The sequence below is a fragment of the Phocoena phocoena genome, chromosome 2 (assembly GCF_963924675.1).
Source record: "Phocoena phocoena chromosome 2, mPhoPho1.1, whole genome shotgun sequence".
Lineage (NCBI taxonomy): Eukaryota > Metazoa > Chordata > Mammalia > Artiodactyla > Phocoenidae > Phocoena > Phocoena phocoena.
Window position 1 is genome coordinate 102,390,214 of NC_089220.1, and position 19,099 is coordinate 102,409,312.

Sequence of the window (19,099 nt, forward strand, 5' to 3'; positions counted from 1 at the left end):
CCAGTCCAGCCCTGGTGGCTCTCTACCGCCAGCCCTCCCCAGCAAGCCTGTATGTAGCAAAGGTTTTGATCACCCATAAAAGTTCTGGGAAAAACAATCAAATGAGTCTAGGCATTTAAGTATTTTAAATTATTCAAATAAACATTATCATTTGTGAACCACGACCTTCTGGCAATCAGACCGCAAAAAGGCACTGGTGTCCATCCAAACAGTAGATATTTGAAGAGCTTAATTTCTTCCTAGGTTCTAATAGTAAGATAAATGTAGGGCTTCCCTGGTGGCGCAGTGGTTAAGAATCGGCCTGCCAATGCAGGGGACATGGGTTCGAGCCCTGGTCTGGGAAGATCCCACATGCCGCGGAGCAACTAGGCCCGTGAGCCACAACTACTGAGCCTGCATGTCTGGAGCCTGTGCTCCGGCTCGCGCACCGCGATGAAGAGTGGCCCCCGCTCGCCGCAACTAGAGAAAGCCCTCGCACAGAAACTAAGACCCAACACAGACAAAAATTAATTAATTAATTAATTAAATTTAAAAAAAGAGATAAATGTAAATAGAAGTTTTCATATCTGCTTTCTAGTGGGTTATCTTGTATGCAAAGGTGCATGGACTCGGCACTTTGGGGACCACCTTCCTAATACCCCTTGCCTTCTACCCAAGACACAGGCCTCTGTTTAAGGAGGAAAAAAAAGTCAAAGCATTGGCTTAAAAATCGGAAACAAGTAGGTAAAGGAGAAAGGCAGTCTCCAGAAAATGTGGGGAAATGCCCACAGAAATTGGAAAGCTGTAATCTAACTAGAGATCTCTGTAGAATTCCATGTGCTCCTTCCAGTAGTAACTTTCGTCTGCCAGAATCACTAAAATTGAAAACAAAACACAAGTTAACCATATCTGATGTGATTATGAGGCCAGGGTGGGTCACACCAGCTTAAAGTTCACAACGCCACAGAAAATCCAAGAAAGTTTCTGCGATTGTTACCCATTGCTCATTGTGTTCTGTGAAATACAGTACAGCATCAAAAAGGCAACCCACGTCATCTAGAGGTGTGGTCCACAGTGGTCAGGGAACAAGGAATGAGCACTGCTTCTCCTGACACCTACGATGTACCAAGCACTCTGTTAGGTGCTTTGTTTCATTTGTTTTCAATGGAATTGTAGAGGTACCATGATCCCCGTGTAACAGATGAAAAACTTGGCCAAAGAGAGTCATGGAGTCCAGATCTGTACTGGTGGGTTTGGAAACCCACAGCACCTTCCGTGAAGGCCATGGAAGACAAACAAAATGGATTCCCCACTCTGTGAAAGTGTGTCAAGGGAGCCGTTCTCTGACAGCAAGGTTCCAAATGCAGTGCCTGGAACTGCCTTTTAGGTCCCATGTGGCAAGATGGATGAAGTATTAACCTCGGCTCGGGAACAGAGATTGCTGCTCTCAACAGGGGCGTTTTAGGCACAGGTAGGATTGACTCCTGCAAAGATAATGGGTGTCGTGAGAGGCCTCAGTGAAGTGGAGAGGCCAAAGGGTTGGAGCCACCCTGTGACACTGGGCCTCTGCCTTCAAAGGACTCAACGGCCAATTTCAAAGCCAGAGCCCCACACCCTGGTCTTCAGTAAGGGCAGGCTTCTCATTCAAAATTCTTTGGGGACCAGATAGATGATGGTTTCCCTTTGTGGCAAAGGTGCCTCTCAACACAATAAAGACACTCAGGTTAAAAATAACCTCACAGAAATTCTCGCTCAGCCAAAATGGTCCAAGCTAGGGATCCGCTGGAGGAACCTGTTACAGAGCTTCCAAAGCCAAACCACAGCCGCTCCCAGCCCTGCAAAGAGTGGGTAACAAACTCTGGTCTTCCTCGTACTACGGACGGGAATGAGAGTCAAGAGGGCTGGAGTTGACACACAAATGATCCCAAAGCAGTAATAACAGAAATCACTTTATGCAAGAACTGAGACAAACCGAGGCTGCTCTCAGTGTTAGGTAGAGAAGAGTGTGCCCACCCAGTTATATAGAAAACAGTGTGCTCACTTTGGGGCAGGACAGTGAATAGAAAATCAATGTCAACATCACCGCCTCACAAAGAGGGTTGTGCTCAAAACCTGCCAGCAAGACCACAAGTGGATTTGCAAAAACATTTGCATGGCTTCTGGTTGCAGAAATGCTGCAAGGATTCGTGCTACAGTCTGCTCCCAAGTGCACAGAAGTTCCTTTCTACCCGAACCCTGAGACCCAAAATATGAGGAAACGTAGCGCCAGCAGTTCTAATGTTCTCCCTGGCTGTGACCCCTTCTCTTCCTGGGAGTTGGGCCAAAAGCACAGTATTACTTACTGATCAAATAACCAACACCCAAAGATACCTGGGAGTGACCACACATCAATTAAGGTTCACTGGAATCAAAAGCAAAATGGAGTCACCATTTGCTTGATGGAGGTTGGCTGGGTTTAAGGTACAGAAGTATCTTAGCTTTGCACTTAGAAGAAAAGCTCATTTCAATTTCTTTTTTTTTTTAAATTGGGTGCAGCAAGAAGAGTACAAAGGTTAGAAGAGAGACAAAGAGCTTGAGATCCTGAGAAAGATAAAAGGCAAATGATTTAAATTAAACATACGGGAAACATTAAAGAAGGGAAGGGCATGAAACAACCCTAGAGATATAAACATACAACAAAGAAAAGTTGTTTGATCATGGGGTAAGCCGTGTGAATAAATAAAATACCGTAAATGCACTAAAGGAAAAAAAAAAATTAGAGAAGAACAAAGTTTCTTTCCAACCTCCATTCTAAGGAAACCACAGTTCTTTTGCTTGGTACAATTACTGCTCACAGGCTTAACAGCTAAATTCAGCTTTGAAAAACCTCTGTAACATTCTCTAGTTTTTTTTAAAAAATGTAAGTGAACCAGTCATTTACTATCAGAGGAAAAATTCTGTTTAGTGGGTGGGTTTGTTTTGAGTAGCTGTGAATAAGGGCAAGGGTGATTTTATTTTTTTTTCCTGTCATTTAAAATTTTCTCCCTTAAAAAAAAAAAAAAAAAAACAAAAAACTGTGGCTGTCTTACAGGCAAATCGATCGAAGAGTGGTTTGAATATTTTTAAACAAACCCAGTTCGCGTTTCCCTTGTCTCTAAATCAAAAGCCCATACCACCTTTTCTCAAAGGTATTTCTGTAGCACTTTCTGGCTGAGTTTGTACACCCCTATAGAATTGTTACTATTATTTAAACTTCCATGAAACGCACTTCAACTGGCAGGCATGTGCGTTGTGAAATTAAAAGTGTGTTACGGGAGAAACAAACCTTAAGTCGGGCACAAGGATGAACGACGATGTGCAATGCTACAGATGGCAGCGGGAGCCTGAAACAATGTGTAGTTCCCTTCTATTCTGTTTTGCCCCATTGTGTTCTGAATAGACCAAATCACTGCCCAGCTTCGGGGCCCCACCACTGAAAGGCCCCATTGTAAGTGATATGCTTTCCAGAGCAGAGTGAAGGTTGCTGTAGTAACCTTCCCCATGAATTTCCTGACCAGGGTGATGAAAATCGCAACTGAATTGTGACAGGACTACAATTACAGACAAGACGGCACATGAACAGGGGCCTCCCCATTTAGGGGGTCTTTTTTTTATCTGAACATAACCCACTACCTGCTGCCTAAATCATCCACATAGCCAAAGAAGGGACTGAATTTCTAGAAGCCAGAGCTTGAGGAGTGAACCTGTACAGTATCTTCCCCTAGACTGGAGGGGGGGGGGGGGTGGGAAAATGGGAGTTTGCAGACCAAGGGGAGTTTGGGGTCCCACAGTTCATAACTTGTTTCAGCCACCATGTTTGCCGAGTTGAGAATGCACTTTTCTAGAGCTGAGCAGGGGCTGCACGGGTACCCATGGTCCAAACAGCACAAGCAAAGAATAAACCCACACTTCGTTGGGAGAAAACAGTTCAGGATTCGGCATATAAAGAGTGCCCCTTTTATATGAAGAAAAGGCAGTCACCCCAATTTCCCAGATGGAACATTAAACCAGAATGAAAATCCCTGTGCAGTGAGCTCTATTGAGGGCTCACTATGTACCAAGCAACATTCTAAGGTCTTTACATGTATTAAATCATTTAATTGTGTCAGCAAACCTATAAGGTCAGCATTATTACTAATCCCCATTTTAAGGACGAGGAAGCCCTGGCAGAAAGAAGTTACATCCTTTGCCCCAGATCAACACCAGTGAACAAATATTCTGCTTCCAGAATCTACACTCGTAATCCCTTCTTTTTTGTTTGTTTGTTTTTGTTTTTTGCAGTACGCGCGGGCCTCTCACTGTTGTGGCCTCTCCCGTTGCGGAGCACAGGCTCGGGACGCGCAGCAGGCCCAGCGGCCATGGCTCAGGGGCCCAGCCGCTCCGCGGCATGTGGGATCTTCCCCGACCGGGGCACGAACCCGTGTCCCCTGCATCGGCAGGCGGACTCTCAACCACTGCGCCACCAGGGAAGCCCCGTAATCCCTTCTTCATTGAGCTTTTTCCACATAGGCACTGGGCATTTGGATCTGGAGTTCTGGAGCTTAGGAGCAAGAAATGGGCCAGGAGTCCACCATTGGCTACTACAAGTTCTCATCACGGGCATGAGCAGGATGGTGCAGAACAGGGAGCCAACAGTAGGTAAGAAAACTGAGGATGGGAAGCATTTCATCTGTTTGTTCATTCATTCATTCATTCCAATAGTTATGTGCCTACCAGGAGTCAAGCGCTATTCTAAGCACTGGGGTAACACCTGCAGACCATACAGACAAGACTTTGGCTCTCATCAAGCTTACTTTCTCATTGGTGAGGCACAAAACCAACAGATGGAACAGAGAGACAGGAAGAAGAGAGGCGGCCGCAAGAAAGCCAGAAGGGCAAGCTGAGCACTTGGGACAAGAAACAGACAGCCAAGATGGACTGCCCATCAGAGGGTGCACCCCAGGTCACACAGAAAAACTGTCCTTCTTCCAAAGGGCACGGGCCCAAACTAGTCAGATCCTCATCCAGTAAGAGAACCAACACCAGCTCTTATTTGTATATTGCTTCCAGTGTCTCGCTACTTCGCCATTCATCATCCCATGTGAGCCCTAAAGCGACTCAGCGAGGCAGGCAGTGAGCAGGAACGATTATCTGCATTTTACAGCGTGGACAGGCTGCCAGAACTTCCCTGATACTTTAGAGGACCCCAAAGGAATGGTGGAGATGCGGGGAGGACTGAAAAGCTAAGTTGTGGTTGCGCTCACAGCTTTGGGGAATGTCCCTCTGTTTATCTGTCTAGCATGATAATGGCTATGTCATTTATTGCTGGGTTATTATTAAGCCAGGCTGTGAGTCGCTCTGTGTGCTGCATCTCGCCTACTTAGAAAGAAAGAGGGGGCAGGAGGAGGGAACCAGAAGGAGAGGCAGAGTCAGGCTGCTTTTAACCGGGAGATGGGGGGGTGGGGACAAACAGCTCTTTAAAAACACAATTTCTAAACACACTTAAAGGTAGAAATTCCAGCCTAAGAGCCTCTTTGCTTGGTAATGCATCACCCTTAAGAAAGGGCAAAATTATCAAGACATTGTAGAGCGGGAGACGTCAGGCTGTGGATGAAGGCCTACTCCGTGCCAACTTCTAAGTAAGACGAGGAATTACAGTAATTCAGCCCACAGCCACTTCCCATTTTAACTGATGTTTCCTGTTTTCTATGCTAGGCATCGTAAGAATATTCAGAACCAGACCCGGAGTTCACAGGCCGTCCCTTCACTGGGGTACATTCTTTTCTGTTCACTCATCGCATTATGTGCGACTTTACAACCCAAAACAGATCTGTTTTCCTACTGACCTCAATTTGCGGCCACCATTACTGTTGCGGAGAGGATTCTTGGCTCTCTGGGGCTGAGATGCTGAGAAGAACAATCTCACCTAGCAGTTCCCTGGGCCTTTTGCCCTTGAAATAAGAGTCTGGAGCTGTTGGTTGGTGTCTCTGCAGGAATCATCCACATCTGGCCATTTGACTTAGGAGTAAGGGTGAGGGGGCAGGAGGCGGCCAGAGGTCTCTTTCCAGCCCTTTCAGCTGATTGCTGACCCATCCCAGGGTAGATGAAACAACTGGGCATTTTGTTCAATTTGTTTTTGATGGTAGGATAAGGAAAGGATGGTTTTAAAAAACCTTTTATTTTGAAATAATCTCAACATTTCAGAAAAGTTTTAAAAAATTCTTATACTCTACCAATTTGTAACATTTTGTCACGTTTGCTTCCCCTCTGTCCCTCTCTCTGTCTCTGTGTGTGTGTATATATAGTTTTTTTTTAATCTAAACCATTTAAAAATAGGTTGTATACATCATGCCCTTTTATTCCTTAATACTTCAGTATGTATTTCCTAAAAAGGGAATTTTCTTACATAACCAGAGTAAACAACTTCAGGAAATGTCACATTAATACTTTTTATCCAAGTCAATATTCCAATTTCATCAATTATCCCAATAATGTCCTTTGACAAGATTTTTTTTTTTCCTGGTACAAGATCACATATTGCATTTAGTTTTTGTATTTGTTTAGTTTCCTTTAATTTCTAACAGCTTTTTAGCTTTCCTTTGTCTTTTATGATGTTGGCATTTTAAAGAATTCGGGCCAGTTATTTTATAGAATCTCTCTCAGTTTGGGTTTGTGGGATGTTTCCTCATAATAGATTGAGCTTTTGCATGTTGGGCTAGAACTCGAGTCAAGTGATTTTGTGTCCTTCTCAGGGTATCACGTCTGGAGGTCCATCATGTTTGTGGGTGGTATTCATTTTTATCATTTCATTAAGTACTGTCCCATTTCTCCACTACATAATTTCTATTTTTTTATTCCTATTGTAACTGCTAAGCAAGTTGTGGGGAGATAAAAATTTGAGACTATGTACCTATTCTGCACCTCATCAAACTCTGACAACCAGCTTTCACAGAATTAAAATTTTAAGCCCAGTTATTTGGCACTCAGGGAGAACGCATTATTCTCAGAAGCTGCGTGTTTCAGACAGACAAGGGCTATGGAGCATCTCTGTGGGCTTCTCAGAGATGTGGTAGCTGGTTTCCTCACACCTGCTGGGTTCCAGATAGGCTGAGGGGGTAGGGGGCTGCCTTCCTCATCTGTGACACCAAGTTCCACCTCCACAGGGTGTGAAATAATGCACTCCTAGAAGTTGAACTGAAAACCAGAAGTATGAGTCAGGGTGATGCTTTTTTTATCAGGGTGATTCTTAATGGCCCAGACAGCCCCGTAGAAAGATGCATACACGGAAATCAGGTCTGTCCATATGCAAAGCTGTTATGCGTGGGACGTTTGTCTCTGGTTCCCTCCATCAATGTGCCTATGAGCCTCAATCCCCACGCCAATCTCGTCCCTCCTCTCTACTTTAGCTGCAGTGCTGCTGAATGAGTATCTATTTAAAAGGTGGACATGAAGTCAGTCCTTTTGGACCAGAGAGCTTAAAGCCAGGTGGGGACAAGTGGATCAAGGGCAAAGAACAACGTGGTGAAAAGGATGAAATCCAACTGAGCAGCTCAAAGAGGCTGCCCACAATTGTTCTTGAGCCACAAAGAGGGAAGACCTTCTTTATGCCCTACCTTCCATTCCAGCCATTCTCGTTCCCATGAGGGAGTCTGCCACCACCTGAGATCGCCAATATTTTCTTTTGGCTAAAAATGATTGTGTAAAAATATTACCTCATAGGACTTTATTATACAAGAGCTACCAGTAGATGGCCACTTCCACAACCAGAGTGGCTGGGACAGAACCTTAGAAAGAAGCCCGAACTGTCTCTACAGCAAATTAGCACAGAAAGGAAGACCAGGGAGCTTATTCGGCAACCAAAGATTCTCTTGCCCTGTCAATATTACACAAGCCTGGATCCCCTTCCTGAAATATATTTGTAGGCTAGTGATTTTTAATAACGACTGCTGAAACACCATTAGAGAAATTAAAGTTTTTAGGTAAAAAGTTTACATTTAAGAATTTTCTGGGACTTCCCTGGTGGCACAGTGAATAAGACTCCACGCTCCCAACACAGGGGGCCCAGGTTCGATCCCTGATCAGGGAACTAGATCCCACACGCATGCGGCAACTAAGAGTTTGCGTGCCACAACTAAGGAGCCCTGAAGCCACAACTAAGGAGCCTTGGAGCTGCAACTAAGACCCAGTGCAACCAAATACATAAATAAATATCTTTAAAAAAAGAATTTTCTTCTCTTAACTAGAGTAATGGGCTATGAAGTATACTCCAAAATTCCTAAAGATTCATAAACATAAATGAGAATTGGCATCAATAATAGTAATTTCAGGGGTGGCAGTCTTTTAATAACAACTGCTCTTGTAGTCTTTTTCCTGAACCTCATCCTATGTTTTTCACTTATTCAGTCATTCACTGATTCAATCATTTTAGCCCCATCAAAAACACATGTGCTGGGCTTCCCTGGTGGCGCAGTGGTTGAGAGTCCGCCTGCCGGTGCAGGGGGCACGAGTTCGTGCCCCGGTCCGGGAGGATCCCGCATGCTGCGGAGCAGCTGGGCCCATGAGCCATGGCCTCTAAGCCTGCGCGTCTGGAGCCTGCGCTCTGCAATGGGGGAGGCCACAGCGGTGAGAGGCCCGCGTACCGCAAAAAAAAAAAAAAAAAAAAAAAAACAACAAAACCCACGTGTGCTGGGGCAAAGTGAGAACAGCATTGACATATATACACTACCAAATGTAAAACAGTTAGCTAGTGGGAAGCAGCTACATAGCACAGGGAGATCAGCTTCGTGCTCTAAGACGACCTAGAGGGGTGGGATAGGGAGGGTGGGAGGGAGACGCAAGAGGGAGAAGATATGGGGAAATATGTACACATGTATGCATATGGCTGATTCACTTTGGTGTACAACAGAAACTAACACAGTATTGTGAAGCAATTATACTCCAATAAAGATCTATTAAAAAAAAACAAACAAAAAACACCTCTGCTAGGTACTGTGCCAGGCCCTGGGGATATACTGATTTTATTATTTTTTTAAGACAGAAAGGTTTACCAGTTAATTACCTAAATATGCAGTGGTAGTTCCAGTGTGAAGGATGAATTTTGTTGCCATAATGTTCAATTCTTTCATTACGTAAAAATACTGAATGCGCTGGTGACTACTAAAAAAAAAGAATGCAAATGCACTTCACACCTAGTTGTGATATATTACCCCTGCCTGCCAGGTAAGCTGAGAAGACAGAAATCATTGATCTTCGCAGACAACCGAATTCTAACCTGATGACCCCATTTCAAGAACTCTGTAGTTAATTTCGTTTTAGAGACACCAGCCCAAACTCTGTCAGACAACAATCAGCTATAATCATCATTTAAGCCATTTAAATGAAGTTGACTACATTTTCTCTAACAATTGTTCTCTTCCACCTCAAACACTGCTTATAAAAAAATCTTAATGCCCAGCTGTAAGACTCAACAATTTGGTGTGAGGTATACGATACTATCTCCCACCTGGCATAAGGTTTTAAATATCCTAACTGGAATCTCTAAATCTTTAATGTAAGAGCTTTGCCACATATACTTTGTTGCCACTGAGAAGCTGAAAAGGCATTTGAGCAACTGTTTCCTACAGATCAATTAGCTACGTTATAATTTATCATCAAGTAAAGCCCAGGCATTAAATGCCTGGGCTTTGGGTCCCCTTGAATCTCTCCTAGATAATCTAGGGCAGCTCTTCCCAACCAGTAGGCCTGACAAGACCAGTCCTTGGAGGAAGGCTGAGGGTGGACTGGGCTTTCCTGTTCTCAGGGCTCTGTCCACCCTGCCCACACTGAAGGCCATCCCCTTTCCTAACTCTTTATGGGCAAAAGACACCACCAAAAGTTTAAACCATTTAACAGTCTCCACCACCACTCTCACTCACCCATCCTTCCCACCCACCCCTCTCTCTGACTTAATCACAGGAGGAAGTGAACCTATCTCTGGGTCACATGATGTAAAAGGAAGTTGACGCTGGTTGAAGACAATAAGCTAGCTGGCAGATCTAGAAACCCGTGATGGCTTACTAGCTATAAGCCTTCCAAGGTTCTAATTTAAAAAGAAATTCCAAAAATGCTCACCTTGGGTTGGAGGTATGGTTATGAAGAATGTGGGTAGGCTGTTTTGAAGGGCTCATAGACTAACTCTAAGGGAACACTCAAATGATAAAATCACAATCATAACAAGAGTAACAGAAATAACAAACTCTTTGAGAGGGCTTATTTTATACTTTTTTTTTCTCTTTACATTTTAGCAGTGACAGCATAGAAATCCTCAGAATTTGTTTAAAATGTCTCCTTGGGACTTCCCTGGAGGTCCAGTGCTTAAGACTCTGCACTTCCAATGCAGGGGACGCAGGTTTGATCCCTGGTCGGGGAACTAAGATTCCACATGCCATGGGCAGCGCGGCCAAATATATATATATACACACACACACAATATATAAATGTATATATACACATATATATACACATATATACATGTGTGTATATATATGCATATATATATATATCCTCAATTAAGGACCTACATTAGTTAATGTACACAACAGCCCAGGAAGCATTCTCTTTGGAGGAAAATGTAGACTCCAAATTACTATGTATATGGACATTTGAGCACTTAAAAATAAGTTCCCCATTTATATTATGACAACTTGGCAGTCACTAGAGTTTACCTTCTCTTTCCTCTGAAATGTCCTCGTTCCTAGGAAATCTTATCCCCCGCGGCTGCAATGTTGAAGGCTACCCTTCATTTGTGATGCACTCATGCCCCTCAGAGATTTAACAGGAGCCTGGAAATTGGGTGAAAGCACTTGGGACCCTCAGCGGTGTCTTCAGGGCTAATGCTGGAGGCTATCATTTATAATTGAGAAGATGCTCTTGGATGTTGGAAGGAATAAAGCAAGGAACGACCACTCTCAGCACTGGGGCCAACCTTATTATCACTAAGTCCATATTCTGCCGTGACTTGGCAGAGGGCAAAAGCCCAGGACTGGGAGCTGGAAGAACGGACTCACATTTCCTCTTCGGCCACTTACTGGCTGGGTGGCCTGGGGGATTTACTTAAACTCCCTTGTTCCCACCCTCTCAGGGTTGTTAGTGAGGGATCAGTGAGACAGAAGACAGAAGTCCTTTGTAAACGGGTGCCATATAAATGAGTTTCTGTGATAACATCAAGGGAGAATCAGGGATACCATTTAATCGATTAACTTCTCCCGAATTTACACCCTCACACTAATTATGAATACTTTGCAAAATGTACCTTCCCCCCATCCTCAGACCTGTTTCTAAGATAGTGCAAAGAACACCTAAAAAAAAAAGGGTAATGCTTCCACTGGAGGGAATGAGGATGGGATCTGGCTCAAACCTCAGGCAGGTCCCGGGCAGGATGAGCATCAATGTGGGGAAAGGTGAAGCAGAAAAAGGTTAGAAACAGTACACCTTGAAGTGAACAGAAACCATCGGCCAATGAGGAGATCAGTTAGCTAGTGAAGTTAGATTTAGGAGGTATCCAGATAACTAAGGCGCTTTGCTAAATGTCTGCAGAGAGAGGTCAACCCCAAATATAGCTTCTATATGATTAACAGAGACATTCATCTGTCACCTTGATATGGCAGCATGCTACGAGAGCACGCTGTCAAGGCAAGAGCAGCGGGGTATTGTGTAGGGGTAGAAAAGGCCAGTGCTTACAAGTCGGACCACTTGAGCTGGGCGACCACAGAAGCCACTTAAGGCCACTTGGTCTCACTTTCCTCATCCACGAAAAGAGCGTCACAACCAAACTCAAAGGACCATTAGGAGAAATGTGTTAAACCTGGGACCCATCTCGAGGGCTGGGTTTGACATGCTGTCTTGACATTAATTAGATGTAAATACAACTGATTCTCTGACTTGACTGTGAGTGCCATGTGGACGGGGAAATCTGTCCCCTTTTCTCTGCATCCCCAGAGTCCACCTAGCACAGTGCTTGGCACCCCTCAGGGCTTGGGCTTGATTGATCTTATTAAATTTATAATAGAACAATGAGATGTAAAGTGCATTATAAACTGCATATACAAGGTCTGTACATATGTAAGGATAAGGTATTGAAGGCAAATAAGACTTTTGGCAATTCAAATATAAAAATGGTGTGGGAAGGTAAGGACCGGTCAAGGTATCTCCACTTCTGCCCAAGAGAAAATGACACTGTGGCCAGGGCACGTATGACTTTAGTCTGCTAGCCTTGAGCATCTCTAGGGTAGAGAAAGGAAATGCTCTCAGCAGTTGTCTGGTGAGACGAACCCTTAGCATCACTCCAAGCTACCTACCATATTAACTGATTCGCACATAAAAGAAAATGTGACACCCTGGTTGGTTTTTCTAGAAACCAGCTTAACAGGTAAGCTCCATGCTGCAAAGAAAGCCTTCAATTTCAGATTCCAATCAAGTCTAAATCTGACTGGTAGAATCAGCTGCCAACTTGATGAAATCCATTGTCTGAAACACAAAAGCGAGAGGCTACGGCACCTTCTAGATTTCCCCTTGGAGTAAGCAGTGTAACCCACAGCTGGGTTATGTCTCCAAGTACTGGCACTGAGGCACAAACATCTCCTTTAATTTGGCCCTCTACAGACCTTGCAAGAGTGGTGGCACAATTTATCATACACACAACTGGCACAAAGTCAGCACTCTAATGCAGCCTGTTATACTAAAGGAGCCCTGCAGGCTCTCTCCCAATAAAATACGACCACCAGGAATATAATGGTTCCCTTCCTGAATATATGGCACTGCACAGCTAAGAGTTTTCACATCCATTATCCTATTGGAGTGATGGCTGAAGTCCAGTCAGTCCTCCATATCCGCAGATTCCACATCCACAGATTCAACCAGCTGCAGACCAAAAATATTGGGGAAAAAAAATTCCAGAAAGTCCCAAAAAGCAAACTTGAATTTGCCACATGCTGGCCTCTATTTACATAGCATTTACACTGTACTAGGTATTATAAGTAATCTAAAGATGATTTAAAGTACATGGGAGGATGTACTAGGTTATATGCAAATACTATGCTATTTTAAATAAAGGAACTTGAGCATCAGAGGATATTGGTATCTGCAGAGGTCCTGGAACCAGTCCCCCAAGAGACAACTGCAGTTGTAAGGCAAGCATCTCTATTTCCATTTTCTAAATGAGGAAAGTAATGGTCAGGTACTTGGCCAAGGTCACATATAAAGCAAAAGGCAGAGTGGATTCTTACTCCACTGCTTCAGGTAGCCTCTTTTCATCTCTTCACAAAACTGGGGTGATAGTGACCCTGAGAAATAGTGAGCTGAAATATTTCTTAGTTCTAGAGTTTTCCTTTAGACTTCTGAAGCCCAGGGAAAAGAGAAAGGGCTGGGACTTCCCTGGTGGCGCAGTGGTTAAGAATCCACCTGCTAATGCAGGCGGATTTGAGCCCTGGTCCGGGAAGATCCCACATGCCGCAGAGCAACTAAGGCCGTGCGCCACAACTACTGAGCCTGCGAGCCACAGCTACTGAGCCCACAGGCCACAACTACTGAAGCCTGCACGCTTAGAGCCCGTGCTCCGCAACAAGAGAAGCCACCGCAATGAGAAGCCCGCACACTGCAATGAAGAGTAGCCCCCGCTCACTGCAACTAGAGAAAGCCCGCGCACAGCAGCGAAGACCCAACACAGCCAAAAATAAATAATAAATTTTTTTTAAAAAGGGGCTATCTTCTAACTACTTAGGTATGACACAAAATAAATCATAATGTGACTTTTGCCTTTTTCATTTTCTCTACTCAAATGACAGTTGTTATCTTCTTTTCAGAAAAGCTTTCCCCTCAAGAGGGCTCTGTTGAAACTGCCCTGGCTTGGGTAGAAATGGCCAGGGATCCAGCTCCCAGTCCGTAAGTACAGATAAGTGGCGACTATGAATGCAAAATTACTTACTCATGTAAATTAAGTTATAAACTGAGCTAATCACTGACCTTGGCTCAAATCGAATTTTAGAAAAATAGAATTCGTCATTAAATGCCTTCCTTAGATTTGTAATGTGCTCTGTAATTTTACAAAGCACCTTCACAGCCTTGTGAAGTTGATATTACTATCCTCAGTTTATAGATCAGGAAACTGAAGCTTTCAGAGGTTAAGAAACTGGCCCCAGGTTGCGGTCAAGTCTCCTTTAAACGAACACAGATTTTCCAAATGTACAAGACAGTATCACCCCTTCCACAGAACCTATTCCAGGATCGGCTTTGGTTGGGTGGTTTTTAGGGAGGTCTAAGGAAACAAGCGTTTGCTCTAGGTTGGGCGCTGCCAGAAAGCGTGGTAATTCTATGACTGAGTATCTCAATGAATGTTATCTACAGGGAGCGCTGACTGGAGGACAGAGAGGACCATAAAATGGTAAAGAAGCAGTGGCTACTCCTACTAGCATGGGAGAAGATGTCTGGTGGGTATCGTGGGTTGTACGGGAACTCTGTTTTAGTCTGTGCTTAGACGAAATTCTGCTGCGGCCTTGCTTGGCCTCACTTGACCATGGTTTCAGAAGGACCTTGTTTGGGGCCAGGGGTGTGAGCACCAGGCCGGCTCCAACAGCACCGAGGTCTAGTTGTGTCAGAACAGAGGAGGTCAGCACTTGCTTCTTCATTCTCAAACAGCTGCCTCTGAGCAGCCTTCACATCAAACAGAAAGTCAAAAAGGTCATTCAATAATAATTTAATTCAAACGAAACCTTTCCTTAGTGAAACCAAAAATATCATCAGCACTAAACTGCCCCAGGAACTCCCTGACAGATTGGATAAGCCTTGAGTCACAATCTTCTTGCACTGACTTGTCTCTCTTCCTCCCTTACCATCAGCTCCTGGGCAGACAGGAGGCTGAACGGTGGGAGCACCTGCACATTGCTCCCCAGCGTCTGTGCTTCCCTTCCTTGAGTGACACAATCTCTGGCTTTTGGTTTGGGCACACAGCTACTCACAATAAAGAATTCATTCCCAGATTCTTGTGCGTCTAGGTGTGGCCGGGAGACGGAAGTGGAAGGGGTGTGTGCAAGTCTTAGGATGCGTCATAAAGAAGGGAGGGGGCGTGACCCCCTTACCCGCCTTGCTCCAAATTGGCAGGTGGTGGCCATAGCCCAGAAGGACCAGTGCCACACGCTGGGGGTGGCAGAGCAGAAATGGAAGGGAGCCTGCACCCCAGACAACTGCAGGGCTCCACACCAACCCTGCACTGTCTACATCCAGAATGTTAAATGGGAGAGAAATAAACACTCACACCTGTAACAAACAATAAAGCCCACTTGTAACTGCATCTGCATAGTCTCAGGTGGGACTGTTTTCCCCCCATTTAAATGTAATAAAATTAAACTTAATTCCAGAAGTTCTTCTAGAGCGCCAGGCTACAGAATCTGTTTATAATAATGGTGTATATTGATATGCATTTTTTGTTGTTGCTATGCTTACTAATTATTTTATGAGTGTATTTATGGCTTACCTAATTACACAGTATATTTCTAATTTTTACCTTTTTGTCTCACTCCCAATAAACCAGAGACCTTTGATAGGGGCATAAAAGATACTGCACAAATATCTGTTTTTTTGGTTTTTTTTTTTTTTTTTGCGGTACGCGGGCCTCTCACTGTTGTGGCCTCTCCCGTTGCGGAGCACAGGCTCCGGACGCGCAGGCTCAGCGGCCATGGCTCACGGGCCCAGCCTCTCCGCGGCATGTGGGATCTTCCCAGACCAGGGCACGAACCTGTGTCCCCTGCATCGGCAGGCGGACTCTCAACCACTGCGCCACCAGGGAAGCCCCAAATATCTGTTTTAATGAATCTTTAAAGACTCTGTCATGTAATCTTATTTTGACTTCTACTACTTCATCTATTCACTTCTCATCCTCCTGGGAGATATTCACATTTATGGAGGGACGAAAATATATATACCTCGGTGAAACTGCAAACTGCTATGCAACTGCTCCCCAGGTTGGCAAAACCTCAAATATTAAATTTGTGAGTGGCAAGATTTTAAATATATAAAAATGCCTTTGTTTGTAAAAGGCCTCAAAGGACTGTTTTCACTGTTGATTCATCATATCCCTCACATTTGTAAGACCATTTGCAATTTAGAAAGTGCTTTCATACTCATCATCTCACAGTCCTCATAGGCAGGCTGGATATTAGTAATTTACGTGTAACAAACAAGGAGCTAGAAGTTCTGAGAGGGTGAGTTACTTGCTGAAGAAGCCATCCATCCAAAAATCCCTGTGGATGGCCCTTTGGGTTACGAGCAACGTGGCAGTAAGCTTTCTGGTAACTGTATCTATGCACCTTGAGCTAACACCTCTGTGGGAGGGATTCTGACACGGGACCTCTGATCAGGGATTTGGGGATGGGATGTGAGCAAGTAGAAGGGCACTGGGGAAGCAATGCTGTCAGGGAAACACAGGAGAGCACAGAGACAGATGGCTGAAGGGGCAGGCCTGACTAGATCAACGTTCCCAGTTTTATGTAGCTGGAAATGTAGGCCACTGCTTTCTAACTGCAGAGTGAAACTAAGTCCAAGTGGACGCTGCCCAGGGGCGCTGCCGGGATGACCTGGGTGGTGGCCGCGCTCCAGCACCTTGGGTAGCACTTGAGCCTGGTTAGCCAACCAGATCCGCCAGCAACTGCATTAATACCTTGGGTGCCAGAAGGATGAGGCTCTGCGGATTTGTTTTCTATTGGAAGAACAAGCAGGTAACAGCAGCTGGGACTGACCACAGTGGGAAAGGGACAGAGATAGCGGCAGACTCTGTCTCTCAAATTCGATCTACGTTCATCCCGATTATAATTCTGACATCTCCTTCTCGCCTTCACCCTCAGGGTTTGCTTCGATTACTCCCAAACCCCCCTAATCTAGCCCTTCGGATGGCAATGCAATTTATCGTTGATTTCAGTGAGTTTAAAACAAACCCTCTACAGGAATTTGTTTATAATTTCTCTATTTTTTAATTTATTTACGTTTTATTTCCAGTGGGATAGAATGGCAGAGCTTTGGCCCCAAGACTCAGAAAACCTGGAAGAAGAAAGAGAAAGGAGATGGAAAAGGAGGGGAAAGGGAATTAATATGTATTGTGCACCAGCTCTGAGCCGGGCACTGTACACACCTTGTCTGATGTTCATTCTCACAATGATCCTACAAGAACGGGGTTGTTGGTTCACTGCTGATGAGAAAACGGAGCTTTGGGAAGTGGAGTGTCTTGTGCAAACAGTAACCCCCACTCCCAGAAAAAAACCCAAAAGGACTGAAATTCAGTTCTTCTGCCCTGTCACGGGATTTTCCATTGTTCCAAGGTTGTGAAAACCAAATCAGATAATAGATGCAAAAGCCAGCTACTAAAGGGTTAAGAGGACATTATGAGGGTGATGCCAGGACCTGGCAGCTTATGTTCACAAAGAACATGTGAGTGTCCCTCGAGGTCAGCCAGTGGCCCAGTCTCAGACCTGAATGAAGGACCTGGAGGGCTGGGTCAGAAGTCCACTTAGGGCTTCCCTGGTGGCGCAGTGGTTAAGAATCCGCCTGCCAAGGCAGGAGACACGGGTTCGAGCCCTGGTCTGGAAGGATCCCACATGCCACGGAACAACTAAGCCCGTGCGCCACAACTACCGAGCCTGCGCTCTAGAGCCCACGAGCCACAACTACTGAGCCCGCGTGCCGCAACTGCTGAAGCCCGCGCACCTAGACCCCGTGCTCAGCAACAAGAGAAGCCACTGCTATGAGAAGCCTGCGCACCACAACAGAGAGTAGCCCCCGCTCAGTGCAACTGGAGAAAGCCCGCACGCAGCAACGAAGACCCAATGCAGCCAAAAATAAAAATAAATAAATTAAAAAAAAAGAAGTCCACTTAGGTGAGTGGATGCCATGCCCTGAGACAACTACACACCATTTAGAGGAACCTTCTCAGAAGGCTGTGGGCCAAAATGTTCTTTTTTCCCCATTTTTCCTTTAAAAATATCTTTAATCCCCATGGATTTCCAAGGTTGCTCTTCACTTTCTTCCATATCATTTCCAGTTTATTACTCTCCTTTCCAGCACAACAAAGCATCTTTTGGGTTAACTGATGAGAGACAAAGAAAGAAAAACTTGTCTCTAAGGCCTTGTTTATCTTCCCCCCCAAAATAACACATACATATATAATACACAGATAGGTATTACATCCCTGTGCACACACACTGACTCTCACATCTTCCAACAGGCTGATAACAAGCCTTGAGTCCCTCCTCCCCCGACATCCAATCCTACTGGTTCTACCTCAGACCCGTTCCTCCACTCTGCCCACTGCTGTCTATTCTCACAGCCACAACTTACTCGAGGTCTCACTATTTCTCATCTGCAAGAGCACCCTAACTGCTCTTTTCGGTCAGTTCCCCACCTGCTGCTGCTTCGTCCTGTGCACCCACCCTGCACGATTACTTAAGTGAGCTGTTGGTATTACTGGAGATGGTAGCAGTTTCCTAACCCTCCCCAAGAGCACATTACACAGGTGAGTTAAGTAGTGGGCCCATTACAGCAGCAAGCCCACTGCTTCCTTGAGCCCTAAAGCAATAAGGTGTAGCAAATAAGTGTCTGCTGTGGGTTGAACTGTGTCCTCCTCCAAAAACAGGGTACGTTCAAGTCCTAACCCCCAGTACTTGTAATGTGACCTGACTTGGAAAAAGGGGTTTTGTAGATGTTATCAAGTTAAAAGGAGGTCACTAGGTGGGACTTAATCCAGTATGAGTGATGTCCTTATAAGAAGAGGAGAAGAGACAGACACAGCGAGAAGGCCATGTGACGATAGAGGCAGAGATTGGAGCGAAGGAACAGATCCTCCCCTAGAGCCTTCAGGGAGAGCGTGATCTGACCAAATTTGGATTCTCGCCTCCGAAAGTGGGAGAGTAAGCTTCTGTTGTCTTAGGCCACCCAGTTTTTGAGAATCTGTTACAGCAGCCCTAGGAAACTAAAACAGTATCTAAAGAAAGGTGGGAAGAGTTGACCATCAAGGAAGAAGCCTTCAAACCAAAACAACTCTACTTCACAAGTTTGCCTCTGCTAGTTTCTCACCTTCGCCGTAAGAAGCCAGGGGCCTCCACAT

General features: G+C 44.9%; 1 protein-coding gene across 1 annotated transcript in view; it reads right to left on the reverse strand.

Moving 5' to 3' along the window:
• Nucleotides 1-19,099, reverse strand: part of MYO1E (myosin IE) — a 148,985-nt gene extending 129,886 nt beyond the window's left edge. The window contains exons 1-4 of the mRNA XM_065871735.1: nt 19,069-19,099; nt 16,986-17,040; nt 14,841-14,958; nt 14,519-14,661 (exon numbers count right to left, since the gene is read on the reverse strand). Coding sequence (XP_065727807.1) covers nt 14,519-14,661; nt 14,841-14,958; nt 16,986-17,040; nt 19,069-19,099 — 347 coding nt within the window. The remainder of the gene's footprint in view (nt 1-14,518; nt 14,662-14,840; nt 14,959-16,985; nt 17,041-19,068) is intronic.